Here is a 15,546-nt window from a genome sequence, read left to right on the forward strand (position 1 = left end):
TTTCTTCCTGAGGGAAGCCGTACATGTCCCTTTGTCTCCTCCAGTGGTGAAACATTTATGAACTCATTGAAAGACATTACTTTCATTGTTGACAGGGAGATGAACATGTGCCTGGGGGAATGAATCGGATAAATTGTTCTGACAAATGGACATGCTCATGTGATTCTCAAACCAACAGTGAAGTGAACAAAGGCATTTGAGGATTGAACACATAATAAAGCGTAGGCCTACACACTCCTGCCTAACACTTCTGTGTAGCCTACTGTGTGTGTGTGTGTGTGTGTGTGTGTGTGTGTGTGTGTGTGTGTGTGCACGCTTACAGGTCAGTGTTACCAATCCTCATAATTTAGCTAAGTGCATAGGGGTGAGTAAGCTTGTGGACGAATACCGATTGGCGTGGCATCCATTAAAGGAAAATTCGACGTTAATTTCAATCCAAAATAATAAAAACAACAACCCTGTGTTTAAAGACAAGCACAATGCTGTTGAAGAAACTCTAAAAGTGTTACTGCTACAAGAGCGCTCTCGTTCGGACAGAATTAGACCTGCATGTCACGTGACGTCAGTAGATGATCACATGATGACCAGAATGAGGGGAAAACAGGAAGTATATTCACAATCTTTGTTGATAAAGGAAAGTTAGCGAATTTCCTTTTAATTCTACATAAACTCAAGGTAAGAAAGAAAAGCGTGTCTAGTTCCGAATGTACATACATGATGAAAATGTCAATGACCGTTAATACAGCATTTTCTTTACGTCGCAAAATATACAAGCCTGCCTTGGTTGGATAGACTTTCGTGTAAGCTAGGTAGGGCAATGCATGACTGACTGACTTTAGCCTACTTTGCTAGCCCGACTTCGATTAAGTCGAACTAAGCAACGGGTTCCTTCATTTGCTGTTCTTCAGAAATGTTATGAATGTTTCTCTATTGGTATAAATACATGAATACCAGTGACCGATGAGCTTTTGTCTGGACCCTTTTGCTTTCTGCACAGAGGCCAAAATGGCATCGGCCGTGGAGAGAACAGATGACCTGGTCAAGGAGTACCTAATATACCGGGGGTTTACTAGCACACTTAAATATTTCGATTCTGAAATAAAGACCGACAGAGAAAAAGGATTCCGTGTATGTATAATTTTAAATGTTATAAACACTTACAGATATTAAGTATAATGTTCCTCAATGGCTGTTGTGTCTATGTGATACACATAACCGACTCTGGCAGTACTCAAAGAAAACATGCTATTCCCACCCACCTAGGTCGACAAGATCATAGAGCAGCTGCAGCTCTTCATACAGAACTATGACCTGACAGGACTGAAGGATTACTGGGGCTACCTTGATCGACGTCTCTTTTGTCGTCTAGAAGATGTCTATAAGCCCACTGTCAGCAAACTCAGAACCAGCCTCTTCCGATATTACCTTGTCTACACTGTTCAGGTTATGGTCTATATATGCCACCATCATAAAAAAGAAATTTAAAAGTTTTAAGTGTTTTTCTCTTGCTGTCGTGAGATGTATTTGCCCCATTACTGTTGTGCTTCGTCAGAGGCATCACTTTGGTTTTGGTTGCCATGAACCAACATAATGATTGTATACATTTTGTCATTGACATTAACTAAAGCACAGAGTGAGAAAAATGTCCAGCAGTGTTTTCACAAGTGTTCTCTTGTTGCCTCTAGATGAAGAACCTTGAGAAAACTCAGGAGTTCTTCCAGAAGCAAGCTGTGGAGCTTCAGGGCCAGGCAGAATGGCGCGAGTGGTTCATCTTGCCCTTCATCCCCTCCCCTGAACAGAATGCAGTCTTCGCACCTTACTTTTCCCGCCAGTGGGCTGACACATTTCTCGTCTCACTTCACAACTTCCTCAGTGTGCTCTTCCAGTGCATGCATATCCTTGGGAATCAGTTGTCAAGGAGATTCATGGAAACACACAACGTTCAATATATGTTCTATGTTTTTGTGTTTCTGAGATTCGAGTAGTACTAGATGAAGTGTAGCACATGGTGTGCAGCCATCTCTTCTGATGCTTGTTTGTCACACACATGAGGTAAACCCTACGGTGGCGTGATTAAGGGTTTCAGTTTTTTTGTTTCCTTTTTTTGCCATGGTTCTGTACAAATTGGAAGATTAGATTAGAGTATTTTTTCATAAGAAATATTATGGAAATATGATCATAGTTTATGAACTATTCAGACAGATAGCTGCTGATGGGAGTAGCCAAGTGTCAACTGCTTTAAAATAAATATATCTGTGATGGTGGACCTACCAAATAGGTCTGAAATATGAGGAGTGAATGAGTGAGTGAATAATGCTCTTCCTTAACAGTACTACCCCTTCCAGTGCTTCTAAACTTTGATGCAGAGATGCAAAGGACAACCAGTTTCCAAGAAGAGTACGAACAACTACGACAAACTGTGAGACACATACCAGATATTTAAGGCACATTCTAAAATATTCCCATCACAATTTCTGTCTCACAGTCCTTGTCGGAAATTTGTAGCAAATTCCTATAGTTTCAGATTAATTATAAAAGTGTACCTGCTTGAGGAATGTCTTGTTTATAATCTTTTTCATTTGACTCCCAGCTATTTATTCTACAAGGAGAATCTCGTCAGAAGAAGGATGAAGAGACGGTTCATCACAGGCTTCCGCCTTACGTTCAACACATGGATCGACTTGGAGACACTGAGCTGTGAGGACTGACTTTGGAATTGAATTAGTATTGGAGCAGGGGTGCTTTTAATATTGTAATATATGGAGAAGTTGCGAATCTTGTTTGCTGTTACATTCAGAAGCGGAACAGAGGTAACATATTTATCATACAGTCAAGATTTAGTTGGAAGTGTTCACACAATACAAGGCCATGAAGGACTAATAAACAATTCACCTGAATTGTTGAGTCCATTGATTACTTCCACGTCTGATATGTGCAAGTGCTTATTTTTTAAAGATGTTTGGAGCAGTTTCAAGATTTGTAAGCTGTGCTTAATGAGCAGCTATGGGAGCATTACAGTGAACTTCACTTAAAGCTTTGAAGGAGATATTCAAAGTTTCACCCAAATCTACGTACACACTGAAGCAGTCCAGATCTGGTGAGAGGAAAGCATACGTTAGAGTGTGGTATATTATCTTTAAGGAAGTTTCAAAACACATTCACAAGAGAGAAAGATTTCCACTCATGAGCGCCACTATACCGAAACTCTTCCTCTCCCAGAACAGAGAGTGTGTTTTCAGTCTACTCTCTTCAATGGCCCAGTGTCTTGGGTTGGGGGGGGGGGATTTAATTGACTAGGAGTGATCTCAGATGAGGGAGAAGTGTGTGTGTGTGTGTGTGTGTATGAGTGTGTGTCGAGAGAGATAGAAATAAACTCAGTTTGGTGTGTGTTCTGTCTACACACAGAGACCTGGTGTCCAGCCAGCGTCCAGTCAACCTTTCCACCCCCCCGCGCAATTTCTTCTCAACATTCCTCCCCCAAGGAAAACGGGCACCTGCCAAGACGCCTCAAGCAGCTGGGTCCTCGCCAACACAGTCCTCCATGGGGAGAAAGGACACAGTAGCCAATCATGTGAGCCCATATGTTTTCCCGGATACATAAAAGCCCCTGTTGTCGGAGACAGCAGCTTGAGGCACTGAACTTAAGTGTTCCCTGAGGATATCTGAAGTCTGGAAGACTTTTTGTTTTTGTTTGGAAAGATCCACTTGGCAGACATTGCGTCACGTGTTCGAGTGACCAGAATTAGGTGTCATTAAAAATGTCCCAATTTCTACTTCATTAACCTAATTTACAGGGGGAAAAAACCTGCATGTTTAATATCCGATGTGGTGTTGTGTCTGTTGGCTTGTCTTCTCTTCTCTTCCCCAGGTGGTGAAATCTAAAGACTCCGCTCCAGCACGGGAGCCTAAGATGGTGCCTGTGACGGGGGTGACGCCCGAGTCCTCAGCAGGCTCATCCAGACAAAAGAGGCAGCAGGATCACGAGAAACAACGGAAAGAGCTCTTCTACAAGCCCATCCAGCAGGTCCGTACAGCGCCGTGGAAGCATGCATTACCAGCCAACAGAACAATACTGACAATTTCACATTTTTCACAGTATTTTCATGTCTGCTTTAACATGTAGTGATTCCCCAGGTCAAGTTGTCATTCCTTCATAAGCCCCTCATTAATGTTTTAATTTGATGGGGGGAATACTAGTTAAGCCTTTTGGACAGCAGTGGTGTAGTTCTAGCTGGGACTATTGTTCTCTGTGGGTGACATGACATGAGAGATGTGACCCATGGCTTTAATAGTTATTTGTTGCTGCCTGCCTGTCACATCAGACATTGCTCCGAATTCAATATTTTGTTTCCCACTAGTGGGTTAATACGTGTCTCAGATCTTGGGTGTGTGTGTGGATATATTTCCTCAGAATGTGGAAAGAAAGGGAGAGAGCTCTGACTCAGAGCCCCATACAGAGGTGATGAGTAATCCCACAGATTCACCAACAAATCAGGCGCAAGCAAGCGCTGACATGGGTGCATGCATGGAGCAGCCATTCATTAAGCTAAGTCAGGATGAGTACGGCGAGCATCACTCCTCCATCATGCACTGCAGGTGGGTTGCACTCCCACACTGTCATTTCTTTGCTGAAAAGACTAACATCTCATTTATTTGATCTAACAAAGAATAAAATGTATGGTTGATTTGGTCCTCTCTCCGTTTGCAGGGTGGACAGCTCGGGGAGAAGAGTGGCCAGTTTGGACGTGGATGGCGTCATTAAAGTCTGGTCCTTCAATCCCATAATGCAGACCAAAGCCACCATCATGTCCAAGTCGCCCCTTCTGTCTTTGGAATGGGCTACCAAGCCAGACAGACTGGTATTTATCTTTATCTTTAAGAGCTTCAGTCAGTTATACACTGAACTGGCATCTTGCTGTTTATCTTAACTACACAACCGTATGGTGTTGCCATTCTGAATTTTCTCTAACCATCATTAGTTGCTGTTGGGAAGTGGTGTGGGTACAGTACGTCTTTATGACACAGATGCTAAGAAGAACCTGTATGAGATGGCCATCGATGAAGCTCACCCACGGTAAGAGCAGCACTCAACAGGAAAGAAGAATAGTTATTCGTCAGGTATTCGTTATTTTATTGGTCTCTTGTGTCTGACCCGTGTGTGTATGTGTATATGTGTGTGTGGGTGTGTGTGTGTGCGTGTTTGTTTTCATGTAGGATCTTATCACTTGCCTATAGCCCGAGTGGCACGTCATTTGTGTGTTCAGCAGCAGCTCACGCTACTCGCTACAGCAGTGGGTCCGAGTCCAGTGTGTCCCATAACGCACTCCCTGCCTCTGGGAAGCTCCTCCTCTGGGACACCAAGACCATTAAACAGCAGGTATATGAGGGGTGGTGTCTCTGTGGTTCTGCCTGCAGACACCAAGACCATTAAACAGCAGGTATATGAGGGGTGGTGTCTCTGTGGTTCAGCCTGTAGACACCAAGACCATTAAACAGCAGGTATATGAGGGGTGGTGTCTCTGTGGTTCTGCCTGTAGACACCAAGACCATTAAACAGCAGGTATATGAGGGGTGGTGTCGGTGGTTCTGCCTGTAGACACCAAGACCATTAAACAGCAGGTATATGAGGGGTGGTGTCTGTGGTTCTGCCTGCAGACACCAAGACCATTAAACAGCAGGTCGATGAGGGGTGGTGTCTGTGGTTCTGCCTGTAGACACCAAGACCATTAAACAGTAGGTAGATGAGAGGTGGTGTCTCTGTGGTTCTGCCTGTAGACACCAAGACCATTAAACAGCAGGTATATGAGGGGTGGTGTCTCTGTGGTTCTGCCTGCAGACACCAAGACCATTAAACAGCAGGTATATGAGGGGTGGTGTCTGTGGTTCTGCCTGCAGACACCAAGACCATTAAACAGCAGGTCGATGAGGGGTGGTGTCTGTGGTTCTGCCTGCAGACACCAAGACCATTAAACAGCAGGTCGATGAGGGGTGGTGTCTGTGGTTCTGCCTGCAGACACCAAGACCATTAAACAGCAGGTCGATGAGGGGTGGTGTCTGTGGTTCTGCCTGCAGACACCAAGACCATTAAACAGTAGGTAGATGAGAGGTGGTGTCTCTGTGGTTCTGCCTGTGGACACCAAGACCATTAAACAGTAGGTAGATGAGAGGTGGTGTCTCTGTGGTTCTGCCTGTGGACACCCATCACTAGTGCTCTCTGGAAGGCTATCTTCTTGTGCTCACTCCGGCCAGGGTAAATACTCTGAAGTGTAGGGCCTAAACACCATTGAGGAAAGGTAATCTTACTGGGGATTTGACAGGCTATGAGATCAGGCAGGGTATGATGTATTCATTTTAACATACTGATAATATATTTGTAATAATTGCATAATCCCTGATTTTCTATTGTCTTCAATAACAGAATTTTCTTTCTCCATATTCTCAGCTTCAGTTTTCTCTGGAACCTGGACCAGTAGCTATTAACTGCACAGCCTTCAACCACAACGGAAACCTGCTGGTCACAGGAGCTGCTGATGGATTCATTCGGCTCTTTGGTGAGAAGATGCCTTAGCCTCCCCAAGCATGGACTCTTCCTCATTGTCTGTGTTGGTCTCTCTGACTGTCTCCTCCTCTTCCTCTTGCCTTTCTCTGCTTCCTCTTGTCCTTCCACAGACATGCAGCGGTATGAGAGTGCCATGAGTTGGAAGGCCCATGACGGAGAGGTGTACAGTGTGGAGTTCAGCTATGATGAGAACACGGTGTTTAGCATTGGCGAAGATGGCAAGGTGGAGACTCATTGATAGTCCTTTCACTTTGCTAGCCCGTGTGATGTTGTTGGAGAAACAAATGATCAGAGTATTAGGCAAGTGGCTTTTCCTGAGGTAGTGATTGTTGTTTGATCTTGTGTTGTCTTGTTCTGTTTGTTTGTATGTCTGTGTATATGTGTGTGACCATGGCAACTCCAGTTTATCCAGTGGAACATCCACCGCAGTGGAGTGAAGCAATCCGAGTACTCCCTATCTCAGGACGCCACGGGGCCTTTCGTTATGTCGGGGTACAGCGGGTACAAGCAGGTGCAGGTTCCCCGTGGCCGGCTCTTCGCCTTCGACTCCGAGGGGCAGCATGTGCTCACCTGTTCCAGCAACGGAGGTCTCATATACAGGGTAAGTACCCGCCTCTCCATCATTCATGTGTGGGACGTTTTGTTCTCGCTGTTGGATCCTCACTCTTACTTGTGCTGCTTTATTCAACCTTTTCAAGCAGCTCCATTTCTAGTTCTATTTTTTCCACTTCAGGGTGTGTGTGTGTGTGTGTGTGTGTGTGTGTGTGTGTAGCACTGCCTGTATTCATCTCTCATTATATCACAGTTACTCAGTTAAAGTGTACAGATATGTATATTTAATTTTCCTTTCATGCTCTTTTGCTGTATATGTCAGACTCTATCTATCTATCTGGGCGTGTACATGACTGTGATTCTTTTCCTCCTGTAGTTAAATAAGGGGGAGACTGGTCTGGAGAGTGTCCTGGCCCTGGGAGGGCACAAAGCCCCGGTGGTGACGGTGGACTGGTGCTCTGCGGTGGACTGTGGCACCTGCCTCACCGCCTCCATGGACGGAAAGATTAAGCTGAGCACACTTCTGGCCCAAAAGTCCTGATTGGTTGACTTGTGGCTGATTCCAATCCCTGACTCTGGTGATGAAGTTCTGTGCGTCAGCAGCAGTTGATGCTCACAGATCTAGATCACACTCACTGTTGTCCTATCACCAAAATCTCTTAGAGCAGTTTTATCAGCAGTGGCTACACTGCCCTCACCAGTGCTATCTGTAATGGTTGTATTTGACACCAGTAGGTATTAAATTAGGTCTAAATGGATCCTGAGTTATTTAATTTTGTGTTAGTCTTTTTATTCAGTCTGCCAAAACTGTTCACTGTAGTATGTCAAAATTCTTTCAGGATTTATTACCAAAGAATACAGTCATTCTGTTGATGATGTCTTCAAAATGTTGGTGTATCTGTACTGGCTTTTCATATCAGTAAATAACACAGCAGGGGAATGGTCCTAAGGTGGATTCAGCCAACAGAACAACATAAAGGTGATTATATGGCATCAGGTGTAGCGTGTACTTATAGGCCATCAGATGTAGCCTGTGTTTATAGTCCATCAGGTTTAGCGTGTACTTATAGGGTTCCTGAATGCCACTTCCTTGTGGCCCTGTCACGTAACATGGTGGTTTCTCCCTGCCTGTTGTTCTCTCTCCTTCTTCTCCTTGATGTCATCAACCAGGTTTTTCAGTCGTCCCAGGTGATGCAGAGCCCTGTGGCATTACCCAAACCCCAATCACAAAACAGACACTGCCAGTTATCAGCGCAAGATCCTTGAAAGGCTGCATTTAAAAAAAAAAAAAAAAACACACACATCATTAAAAAAAGTAGTTGTGTTCAGATCTAGAAATACTGAAAGCCTACCTTTGTAGAGACTCGCCACCAGGCACAGACCCGTGATCCTCCACCAAGTTAGGAACCTAGGATTAGCATAAATAGGCATTAAAGGCTAGTTTATTAACATATTAAAGGAGTGAAAGGAACATGGTAACAACCCTGACCTCTCCTGTTATGGCTTGGTGCTCCTGTGGAAGTGGGGTCCGCCTATCATCACCCAACGCATCCTCTGCAACAGGGTCATTGTCCTGGGCAACCTTATGCTCCACTGCTTGGAGGCTGAACAGCATCTGTTTCAAGGCCTCCACAGGACCAGGATGCTTTCTGCTGCTGTATCCTGATGAGTTTGAGCCAAAGGTCTGGGAAGCAGACACAATGAGTGGACAGATAAGGCAATCACCCTGCATAGTCTTTATGAATAAAAAGAATGAATGAGACTTTAAATAGGGAGCGACTATTCATGCAAACTCAAACCTCTTCTCTGATGTTAATCTGGCCCTCCTCAGACTTCTGAGGGGTGCCACTGACCCCTACTGGCACAGGAGATTTACTGCAGGGAAAACAGAAAGATCCACCTCACAATGAAATGACTTTAAGATAACATTAGGGATAGGGATTATTATTCTTAAATAGGGGTAGCTTTTTCACTTTTCTCTGTCTGTTCAAAGAACCAAGGGATAATATAATATTTGTATTCACATAAGTACTACATATATTTCACCCTTCAAACTCTCTTCATTCAGCTGACAAAGATTACACATAGAAAGAAGTTCTTCACTAACAATGTCACAGGCGGATTATCCCAAGAGCGATCTGCCCCCAAGACTTCTTCTGTACCTCCTGGACTGCTTTGCTCCTGTGGTTCGTTGTTGATCCCCAACGAGGGGGAGTTCAGAGCCTGCTCAGCCCTCTGGATCAAAGACTCGATCTTATCATCTACAATCAGAAGCAGAACCTTCAGTTACCATCAAAGACACTACCGCAACACTGCTCCAGGTATAACCATTTCACAGCCCATTATTGTACTTTAAAAATGAAAACCACAGTAAACTATAGCATATAAGATGGTGCCTTTTCCTGTTTAAATACTTATTCAATCAATCAAAACATCACAAAACAAAAACACAAACTTTACCAATCCTAAAAACATTTTTAACTGCTACTGGGAGAGTTTATATGACCGATAGATCCATGGATCTAGCAATCAGTTCTTATGGTAGTTGTGTGTATCCCTGTACAACAATCAAATCTGTGGGAATGATAACATAGTGGGAATGATTACATTGCATTTCAAATGGCTACTCCAACCCAAACACATCCTGTGGTAGCTATTGCTCCTAGAAGCTATTAGGCACTGAGATGGCTCACAACATTCCATGACTGACCTTGCTTAAGCAAATAACCTTTTAACTTTCTGACCTCTAAAAGGGTGGCCGTTGTCAGCTTCTCTCTGGTTCGCCTCTTCCAAAGCTAGCTGCTCCACAAACTGCATCCTGAGCTCCCTCACAGATAAGTGTTTGGCCTGCGTCTGCACGATGGATGTTGTCTGGTTTCTGTGCACTGCCTCAGAACTGCACATCATCCTCTGATGACCAGGCAGGTCTTTAATTGTCCTTTTGTTGCTTTTTTCTTGATATGACTCTTCCAGTTCGCCCAGCCAGGATGGGACTGATGCACGACTGGGGTGTGTGCTGGTGCTGGGCTCCACTGGAGGGTCACACTCCTGAAGCCATGCTGGATACTTCAGCTCAGGAATGCTTGTGATCCCGGAGAAATCCATCTCCGACCTCTGACTGGTCATCCAACGTGGATAATGGTGGATCATAGCAGCGTCCTCTGGAACCTCCCTGCCAGTGGAAACTGAAGTTGCTAGTTGTCCTGGCCACATGTTTCCTGGCTCAGTGTCCTCTAGCCTCCCAGTTCTGTTTTCTGCCTCTATCCTGTGTGAACTTTCCTCTGATTGCTTTGTAGCAGTTATTGTAGTGCTGCTCAGCTTGGGTCTTAGTGAGGACCAGTGACGGTGGCTTTGTGTAACAGAGTGACCTCTAAGCTGGGGTTGTGGATGGGACTTTTGGCCTAGCTTGGTTCTGGGCTGGGTTCTCAGCTGAGGTTGGGAACTGGAGCTGTTCCCTGGTAGCTGCCTACCAGACTGGGAGAGGTGCGCAGAGGTGCGGGTGACGGGAAGGGAGCCATCACAGGGCAGCACGAGCAGGTCATCGGTGCTAAGGCTCAGGCGCTCTGGATCTCCATGCTGAGCCCCAACTGGCAAACGGAGGAAACTCAACTCCCTGTCAGTGAGGCTATCCTTCAGCACTGGAACAGACACACATAAAGGATATAACCAATACCACCCTCTATATTACAGTTTACATCACAAGTAGTCCATATTACTAAGTAAATAATTGCAGGACATCACTGCCTTTGTTAAAATATGTAACTGCAGCTGACACAAGTTTGCTGACAAATATCAAATTACCATCTTTGTTCCTGAATCCAGAACAGGGTAGACGAGAGGTGACTGGGGTCTTTGGGAGCTTCAGATGTCTTCTAGGTTGCCCTGAGGTCAGCTGGCTCCACTTGAAGTCAGCAATGTATGCATCCAGGGCCTCTGAAGCGGACTCGTATTGTTTATCTTTGTACCAAATGGATTGGGAGGATTCCGGATGTAAAGTGCTTACGAGGTATCCAGAACTAGCCAATAACGATGTAACAGTGGACTCGGAGGACAGGAGACCGCCAGCAGTAGTCATTCTGTCTATTATACACTTAAGGTTACGGTTTCCTTAGTTAGAAAAAAACGGATACGTTAGTACACGCTAGATTGTTTAACGCACATTTTTGACAGTAGTCAATGTAAATTTAAGAGGAACAGTGAAATAGAAATAGGCTAACAGTTTGTATTTGATTACACATTCGAAGTGGCACGTTCTTTAGACCTCCAAGACAACATTAACCGTTAAATTCGCCGTGCTCCATTTCATTCCTGCAAACGTATTGACCACCTTATTATCCAGATCAATGTTTGCAGCTCACGCTAGACCTTCTTCGCCCATGGCGGCATGCAAGTAGGCCTAAATGAAGTTTTTAGTTTGACTAAACTTCAGTAAAGGAATATTCTTTCTGTGCCTAACTGACAGGAATTGTGAATATATACAGTACTGTGCAAAAGTTTTAGGCAGGTGTGAAAAAATGCTGTAAACTAAGAATGCTTTCAAAAATGGAAGTGTTAACAGTTTATTTTCATCAATTCTTCATAAATTAACAAACTGCAGTGAAGGAACAGAAGAAAATTCTAAATTAAATCAATATTTGGTGTGACCACCCTTTGCCTTCAAAATAGCATCAATTCTTCCAGATACACTTGCACAGTTTTTGAAGGAACTCGGCTGGTAAATTGTTCCAAACATCTTGGAGAACTAACCACAGATCTTCTGTGGATGTAGGCTTCCTAAAATTCTTCTGTCTCTTCATGTAAACCCAGACAGACTCGATGATGTAGAGATCAGGGCTCTGTGGGGGTCATACCATCACTTGCAGGACTTTCTGTTCTTCTTTAAGCTGAAGATAGTTGTTAATGACATTGGCTGTATGTTTGGGGTTATGTTCCTGCTGCAGAATACATTTGGTGCCAATCATACGCCTCCCTGATGGTATTTCATGATGGATTAGTATCTGCCTGTATTTCTCAGCATTGAGGACACCATTCATCCTGACCAAATTTCCAACTCCACTTGCAGAAATGCAGCCCCAAACTGGAAAGGAACCTCCACCATGCTTCACTGTTGCCTGCAGACTCTCATTATTGTACCTCTCTCCAGCCCTTCGGCGAACAAACTGCCTTCTTCTACAGCCAAATATTTCTAATTTTGACTCATCAGTCCAGAGCACCTTCTGCCATGTTTCTGCACCCCAGTTTCTATGTTTTCGTGCGTAGTTCAGTCACTTGGCCTTGTTTCCTTGTCGGGGTAGAGCTTTTTGGCTGCAACTCTTCCATGAAGACCACTTCTGGCCAGACTTCCCTGGACAGTAAATGTCTGTACCTGGGTACCACTGGTTTCTGCCAGTTCTGAGCTGATGCCACTGCTTGAAATCTTCCGATTTCGAAGGTAAATAAGCTTGATGTGTTTTTCATCAGCTGCATTAAGTTTCCTTGGCTGACCACTGCGTGTCGATCCTCAACGTCTTCTTCAAAAGAGCTTGAACTGCACATTTTGAAACCCCTGTCTGCTTTGAAATCTTTGTCTGGGAGAGACCCTGCTGATGCAGTATAACTACGTTGTGTCTTGTTGCTGTGCTCAGTCTTACCATGTAAATGGATACAAAATAAACATTTATTGTTTACATTTTTCAAAGCATTCTTAGTTCATAGCATTTTTTCACACCTGCCTAAAACTTTTGCACAGTACTGTATATATATATATATATATTGCAAAGGGTAGCCAGATTAATGTCATTGGTAAGAAGAAAGCCTAAAACCTGACTAGTGGAGTCTGTGGAGAGCTCAGATTGCATCTCCATCTCGCTGCACATATTGCAAAAAGAGAATGTTGGGGACTTGAGCTTTAAAGGCGCCCGTTTTTACACGTTGTAAGTTTCAATAACTCCATACCATTACATATCGACATTCAAGGAGCAAAGATGAGACGTCGTTGTGTGGTGAGAACTGATAGAAAATCGCACTGCCAGCGCCGCCGGTGGGGAGAGGCCATCTTTATTTATTGGTGGCACCAATAAATAAAGGGCTACGCTCTTGCGGCTAGTTTAAGCGCTCTTTTTAACTCCCAAAGTATCAAATAATGATGCAAATGTGCTAATATGGTGAAGTAAATGTCAATATCATAAAGATGGTCTTATCCAGAATATTTCCATTTTTATGCCCTAATGTTGCTTTGGGCGCCTTTAATGGTATGTTTACAGGTCCAAGAGCTTAGTGCAGTGGTTCTCTCCCTCTATAGGCAGCCAACGTGGGTTGTGTGTGCTTAAGGACTATAAATTACAAATCTTTGAGGAAAAACACCAGAAACTGTGCTTAAACTTGTTTCTGTGTTTGTTGAATTCAACTTTTAAAGTGATCATACAGAATCAATTTCAACAGAATACATTTTTGCTAGCCGTGGGCTGAAGCTTCGCTAGTGCTTAATGTTACGTTGCTGTCTCTGACATTGTTTACATTAGATACGTAAATCTCAGCTGATAACTATGCTAGCTAGCTCGCTAGCAAATTCAAAAGTAACGAGAATACACAAAATGAATCGATACTTGCATACACTCTAAATCTTATTACAAGTTAACTTCGGACACAATTGTAAAAGGTATACTTTTGAACTCACCATGTGGAATTACTTTGTTACTTAAAAGCTAGCATAGCTTGTCTAGCAGGAAACAGTCCACAGGTTGGTTTTGATAACCATGTAAAATCTTTGGTGTAAAAATGCAGTCATTCAGCTAGATTGCAAGCTTCAGTTAACAGTATGATTCTCTGTCTCAAACATTTACCAATTTTCTGACCAGATTATGGCAGCTGATTCCTACAAAGGTGGACGTTTCACGAAAGCATACTGTGCTGTTAGGCTAAAAACTAACTTGCCAACCTGCCAGCAACTATCACAGTAGGCTACTGCTGCTACTACCGCCCCCTAAATAGAAAAGCCCGCTGACTGTACGTAGTAGAGTCGGCGAATAACCAGAAGTGACGTTGCGCGATCACGTTGCAGGCAACTCGGTGAAAACAAACAGCTGTCAAAATCAGTGTTTGATATGTCCTTGTAGCAGTTCTAAGCAAAATTGTCAAATGAAAAAAACTTTTCAAAAACGACATTTTCACGGTAGGTTGCCAGGTTGTTTTTACAAGCCACTGCCGGATATAACGTCACCTCGATAGACGCCATTCAGTGGTATTCAGGCGCGCATGCAACCTTATCAGAAAGGGCTTCGTTGCTAGCAAAAGGCCTACAAGGACGTCCTTCTTAAAGTAACACTGTTCAACAACTTGATACTTTTTGAGGTATGGATTTATTGGCAGTTTTGGTACCATCCTAAAATTCATTTTGATAGCATATGACATGTTGTCATTTGTCATGATATGTCATGTAAAGGACAGATAAACACCTGTTTCTTTCCCATTAGACATCCAGGATATGGCCTAGTATGTTAGCCTGGATACCAGCCTGAACTCCGCCCACAACATTTTTGGTCTGGGAGATTCAGTCTGGAGTCGAGCTAGTTGGGAGGGATTCAAGCCCACCGAAAAGTGATCTGACCAATAAAATTGTAAGGGCGGGCTTTATACGTTGATGGACAGATATAGATAGAATAGCCTATACATCGGACAAAGATGGCGCCGTCTCGGGAGCTTAGTGGGACATATTTTATATGATTTAAGCTATCTACATGACTTTTTTATATGTCTACATTGACTCGGTTAGTTGTGTATACGCAAAACGAGTGTTGCCAAAGATTGTAGGTCTTAACTGAACCACTCTAGACCATTATTGATCGGTTATGCTAACGCGTAGACAAAAAAAAACATTGAAACAAATGGTAGCTTCTAGCCTTGAGTGCTAATTAAGTAACGTGAGCAGGCATATCTCAACAGATATTGACAGCGCATTCATTTTGAAAGAGGAACAGAGAAACGCGATCAAGGCATTTGTCGATTGAAACAATGTTTTTGCCGTCCTTCCTACGGGATCAGGTAAAAGTTTAATCTATCAGATGGTAATAATACTACGTTGCTCTGATTGGTTCTAGGTATCCAATTCAGCAAAGAGGAATTTTCTTTCCGGTTCGTTGAAACACGCCCCATAATCACAGCCCAATGGTTCGGTCTCAGACTCATATTCTGACTAGAATTATGAGTATGACATCGTCAGGCTACTGCTATGTAGTTCTGTGTTCCGGGCTGGAACACCCTGCAAAAATGGAAGAAAAGTTTTCACAACATGACATTGCCAGCTATACTGCCAAAAGACACCAGTTAGTGTGTTGGCAAGCTTCTATCAGTGTCAACTGGGCTGTTGGTGGTGCCTGCATGGTTTTGCATGCCTTTTAGGTAGTTAGCCTGCTAGTTTTGGAACAGAACTTCTTACTGCTGCTTTAAGGAGACCTATA

General features: G+C 43.7%; 2 protein-coding genes across 2 annotated transcripts; one reads left to right on the forward strand and one right to left on the reverse strand.

The window, feature by feature from the left end:
• Positions 1–577: 577 nt before the first annotated feature.
• wdr91 (WD repeat domain 91) lies at positions 578–7,848 on the forward strand. The gene is made up of 16 exons (XM_080847411.1): positions 578–675; positions 998–1,128; positions 1,264–1,443; positions 1,686–1,892; positions 2,336–2,419; positions 2,591–2,697; positions 3,406–3,571; positions 3,869–4,024; positions 4,412–4,596; positions 4,709–4,859; positions 4,980–5,074; positions 5,215–5,377; positions 6,443–6,551; positions 6,670–6,782; positions 6,963–7,160; positions 7,488–7,848. The coding sequence occupies exons 2-16, from the start codon at positions 1,006–1,008 to the stop codon at positions 7,650–7,652; spliced, it is 2,202 nt and encodes a 733-aa protein (XP_080703537.1). The 5' UTR covers positions 578–675; positions 998–1,005; the 3' UTR covers positions 7,653–7,848.
• A 188-nt stretch (positions 7,849–8,036) lies between these two features.
• Positions 8,037–13,977, reverse strand: cUnh18orf54 (chromosome Un C18orf54 homolog). Its single transcript, XM_080847353.1, has 8 exons — positions 13,767–13,977; positions 10,913–11,218; positions 9,856–10,749; positions 9,219–9,372; positions 8,911–8,986; positions 8,601–8,795; positions 8,464–8,519; positions 8,037–8,312 (listed from the first exon to the last, which is right to left on the reverse strand). Exons 2-8 carry the CDS (start codon positions 11,184–11,186, stop codon positions 8,213–8,215), a joined length of 1,749 nt encoding a protein of 582 aa, XP_080703479.1. The 5' UTR covers positions 11,187–11,218; positions 13,767–13,977; the 3' UTR covers positions 8,037–8,212.
• Between the last annotated feature and the right edge of the window lie 1,569 nt (positions 13,978–15,546).

This window comes from Sprattus sprattus, assembly GCF_963457725.1.
Source record: "Sprattus sprattus genome assembly, chromosome: 11".
Classification (NCBI taxonomy): Eukaryota; Metazoa; Chordata; class Actinopteri; order Clupeiformes; family Clupeidae; genus Sprattus; species Sprattus sprattus.

Bases quoted from the DNA above. Each gene is read 5' to 3' on its own strand.
- wdr91 (XM_080847411.1), top strand. From the start codon at position 1,006: ATGGCATCGGCCGTGGAGAGAACAGATGACCTGGTCAAGGAGTACCTA. The intron at 1,893-2,335 runs CATATCCTTGGG...TTAACAGTACTA, and splicing joins GTGTGCTCTTCCAGTGCATG to CCCCTTCCAGTGCTTCTAAA. The intron at 2,420-2,590 runs GTGAGACACATA...TTTGACTCCCAG, and splicing joins ACGAACAACTACGACAAACT to CTATTTATTCTACAAGGAGA.
- cUnh18orf54 (XM_080847353.1), bottom strand. From the start codon at position 11,186: ATGACTACTGCTGGCGGTCTCCTGTCCTCCGAGTCCACTGTTACATCG. The intron at 8,520-8,600 runs GTCAGGGTTGTT...TGCTAATCCTAG, and splicing joins ACCAAGCCATAACAGGAGAG to GTTCCTAACTTGGTGGAGGA. The intron at 8,313-8,463 runs GTAGGCTTTCAG...GTAATGCCACAG, and splicing joins GGTGGCGAGTCTCTACAAAG to GGCTCTGCATCACCTGGGAC.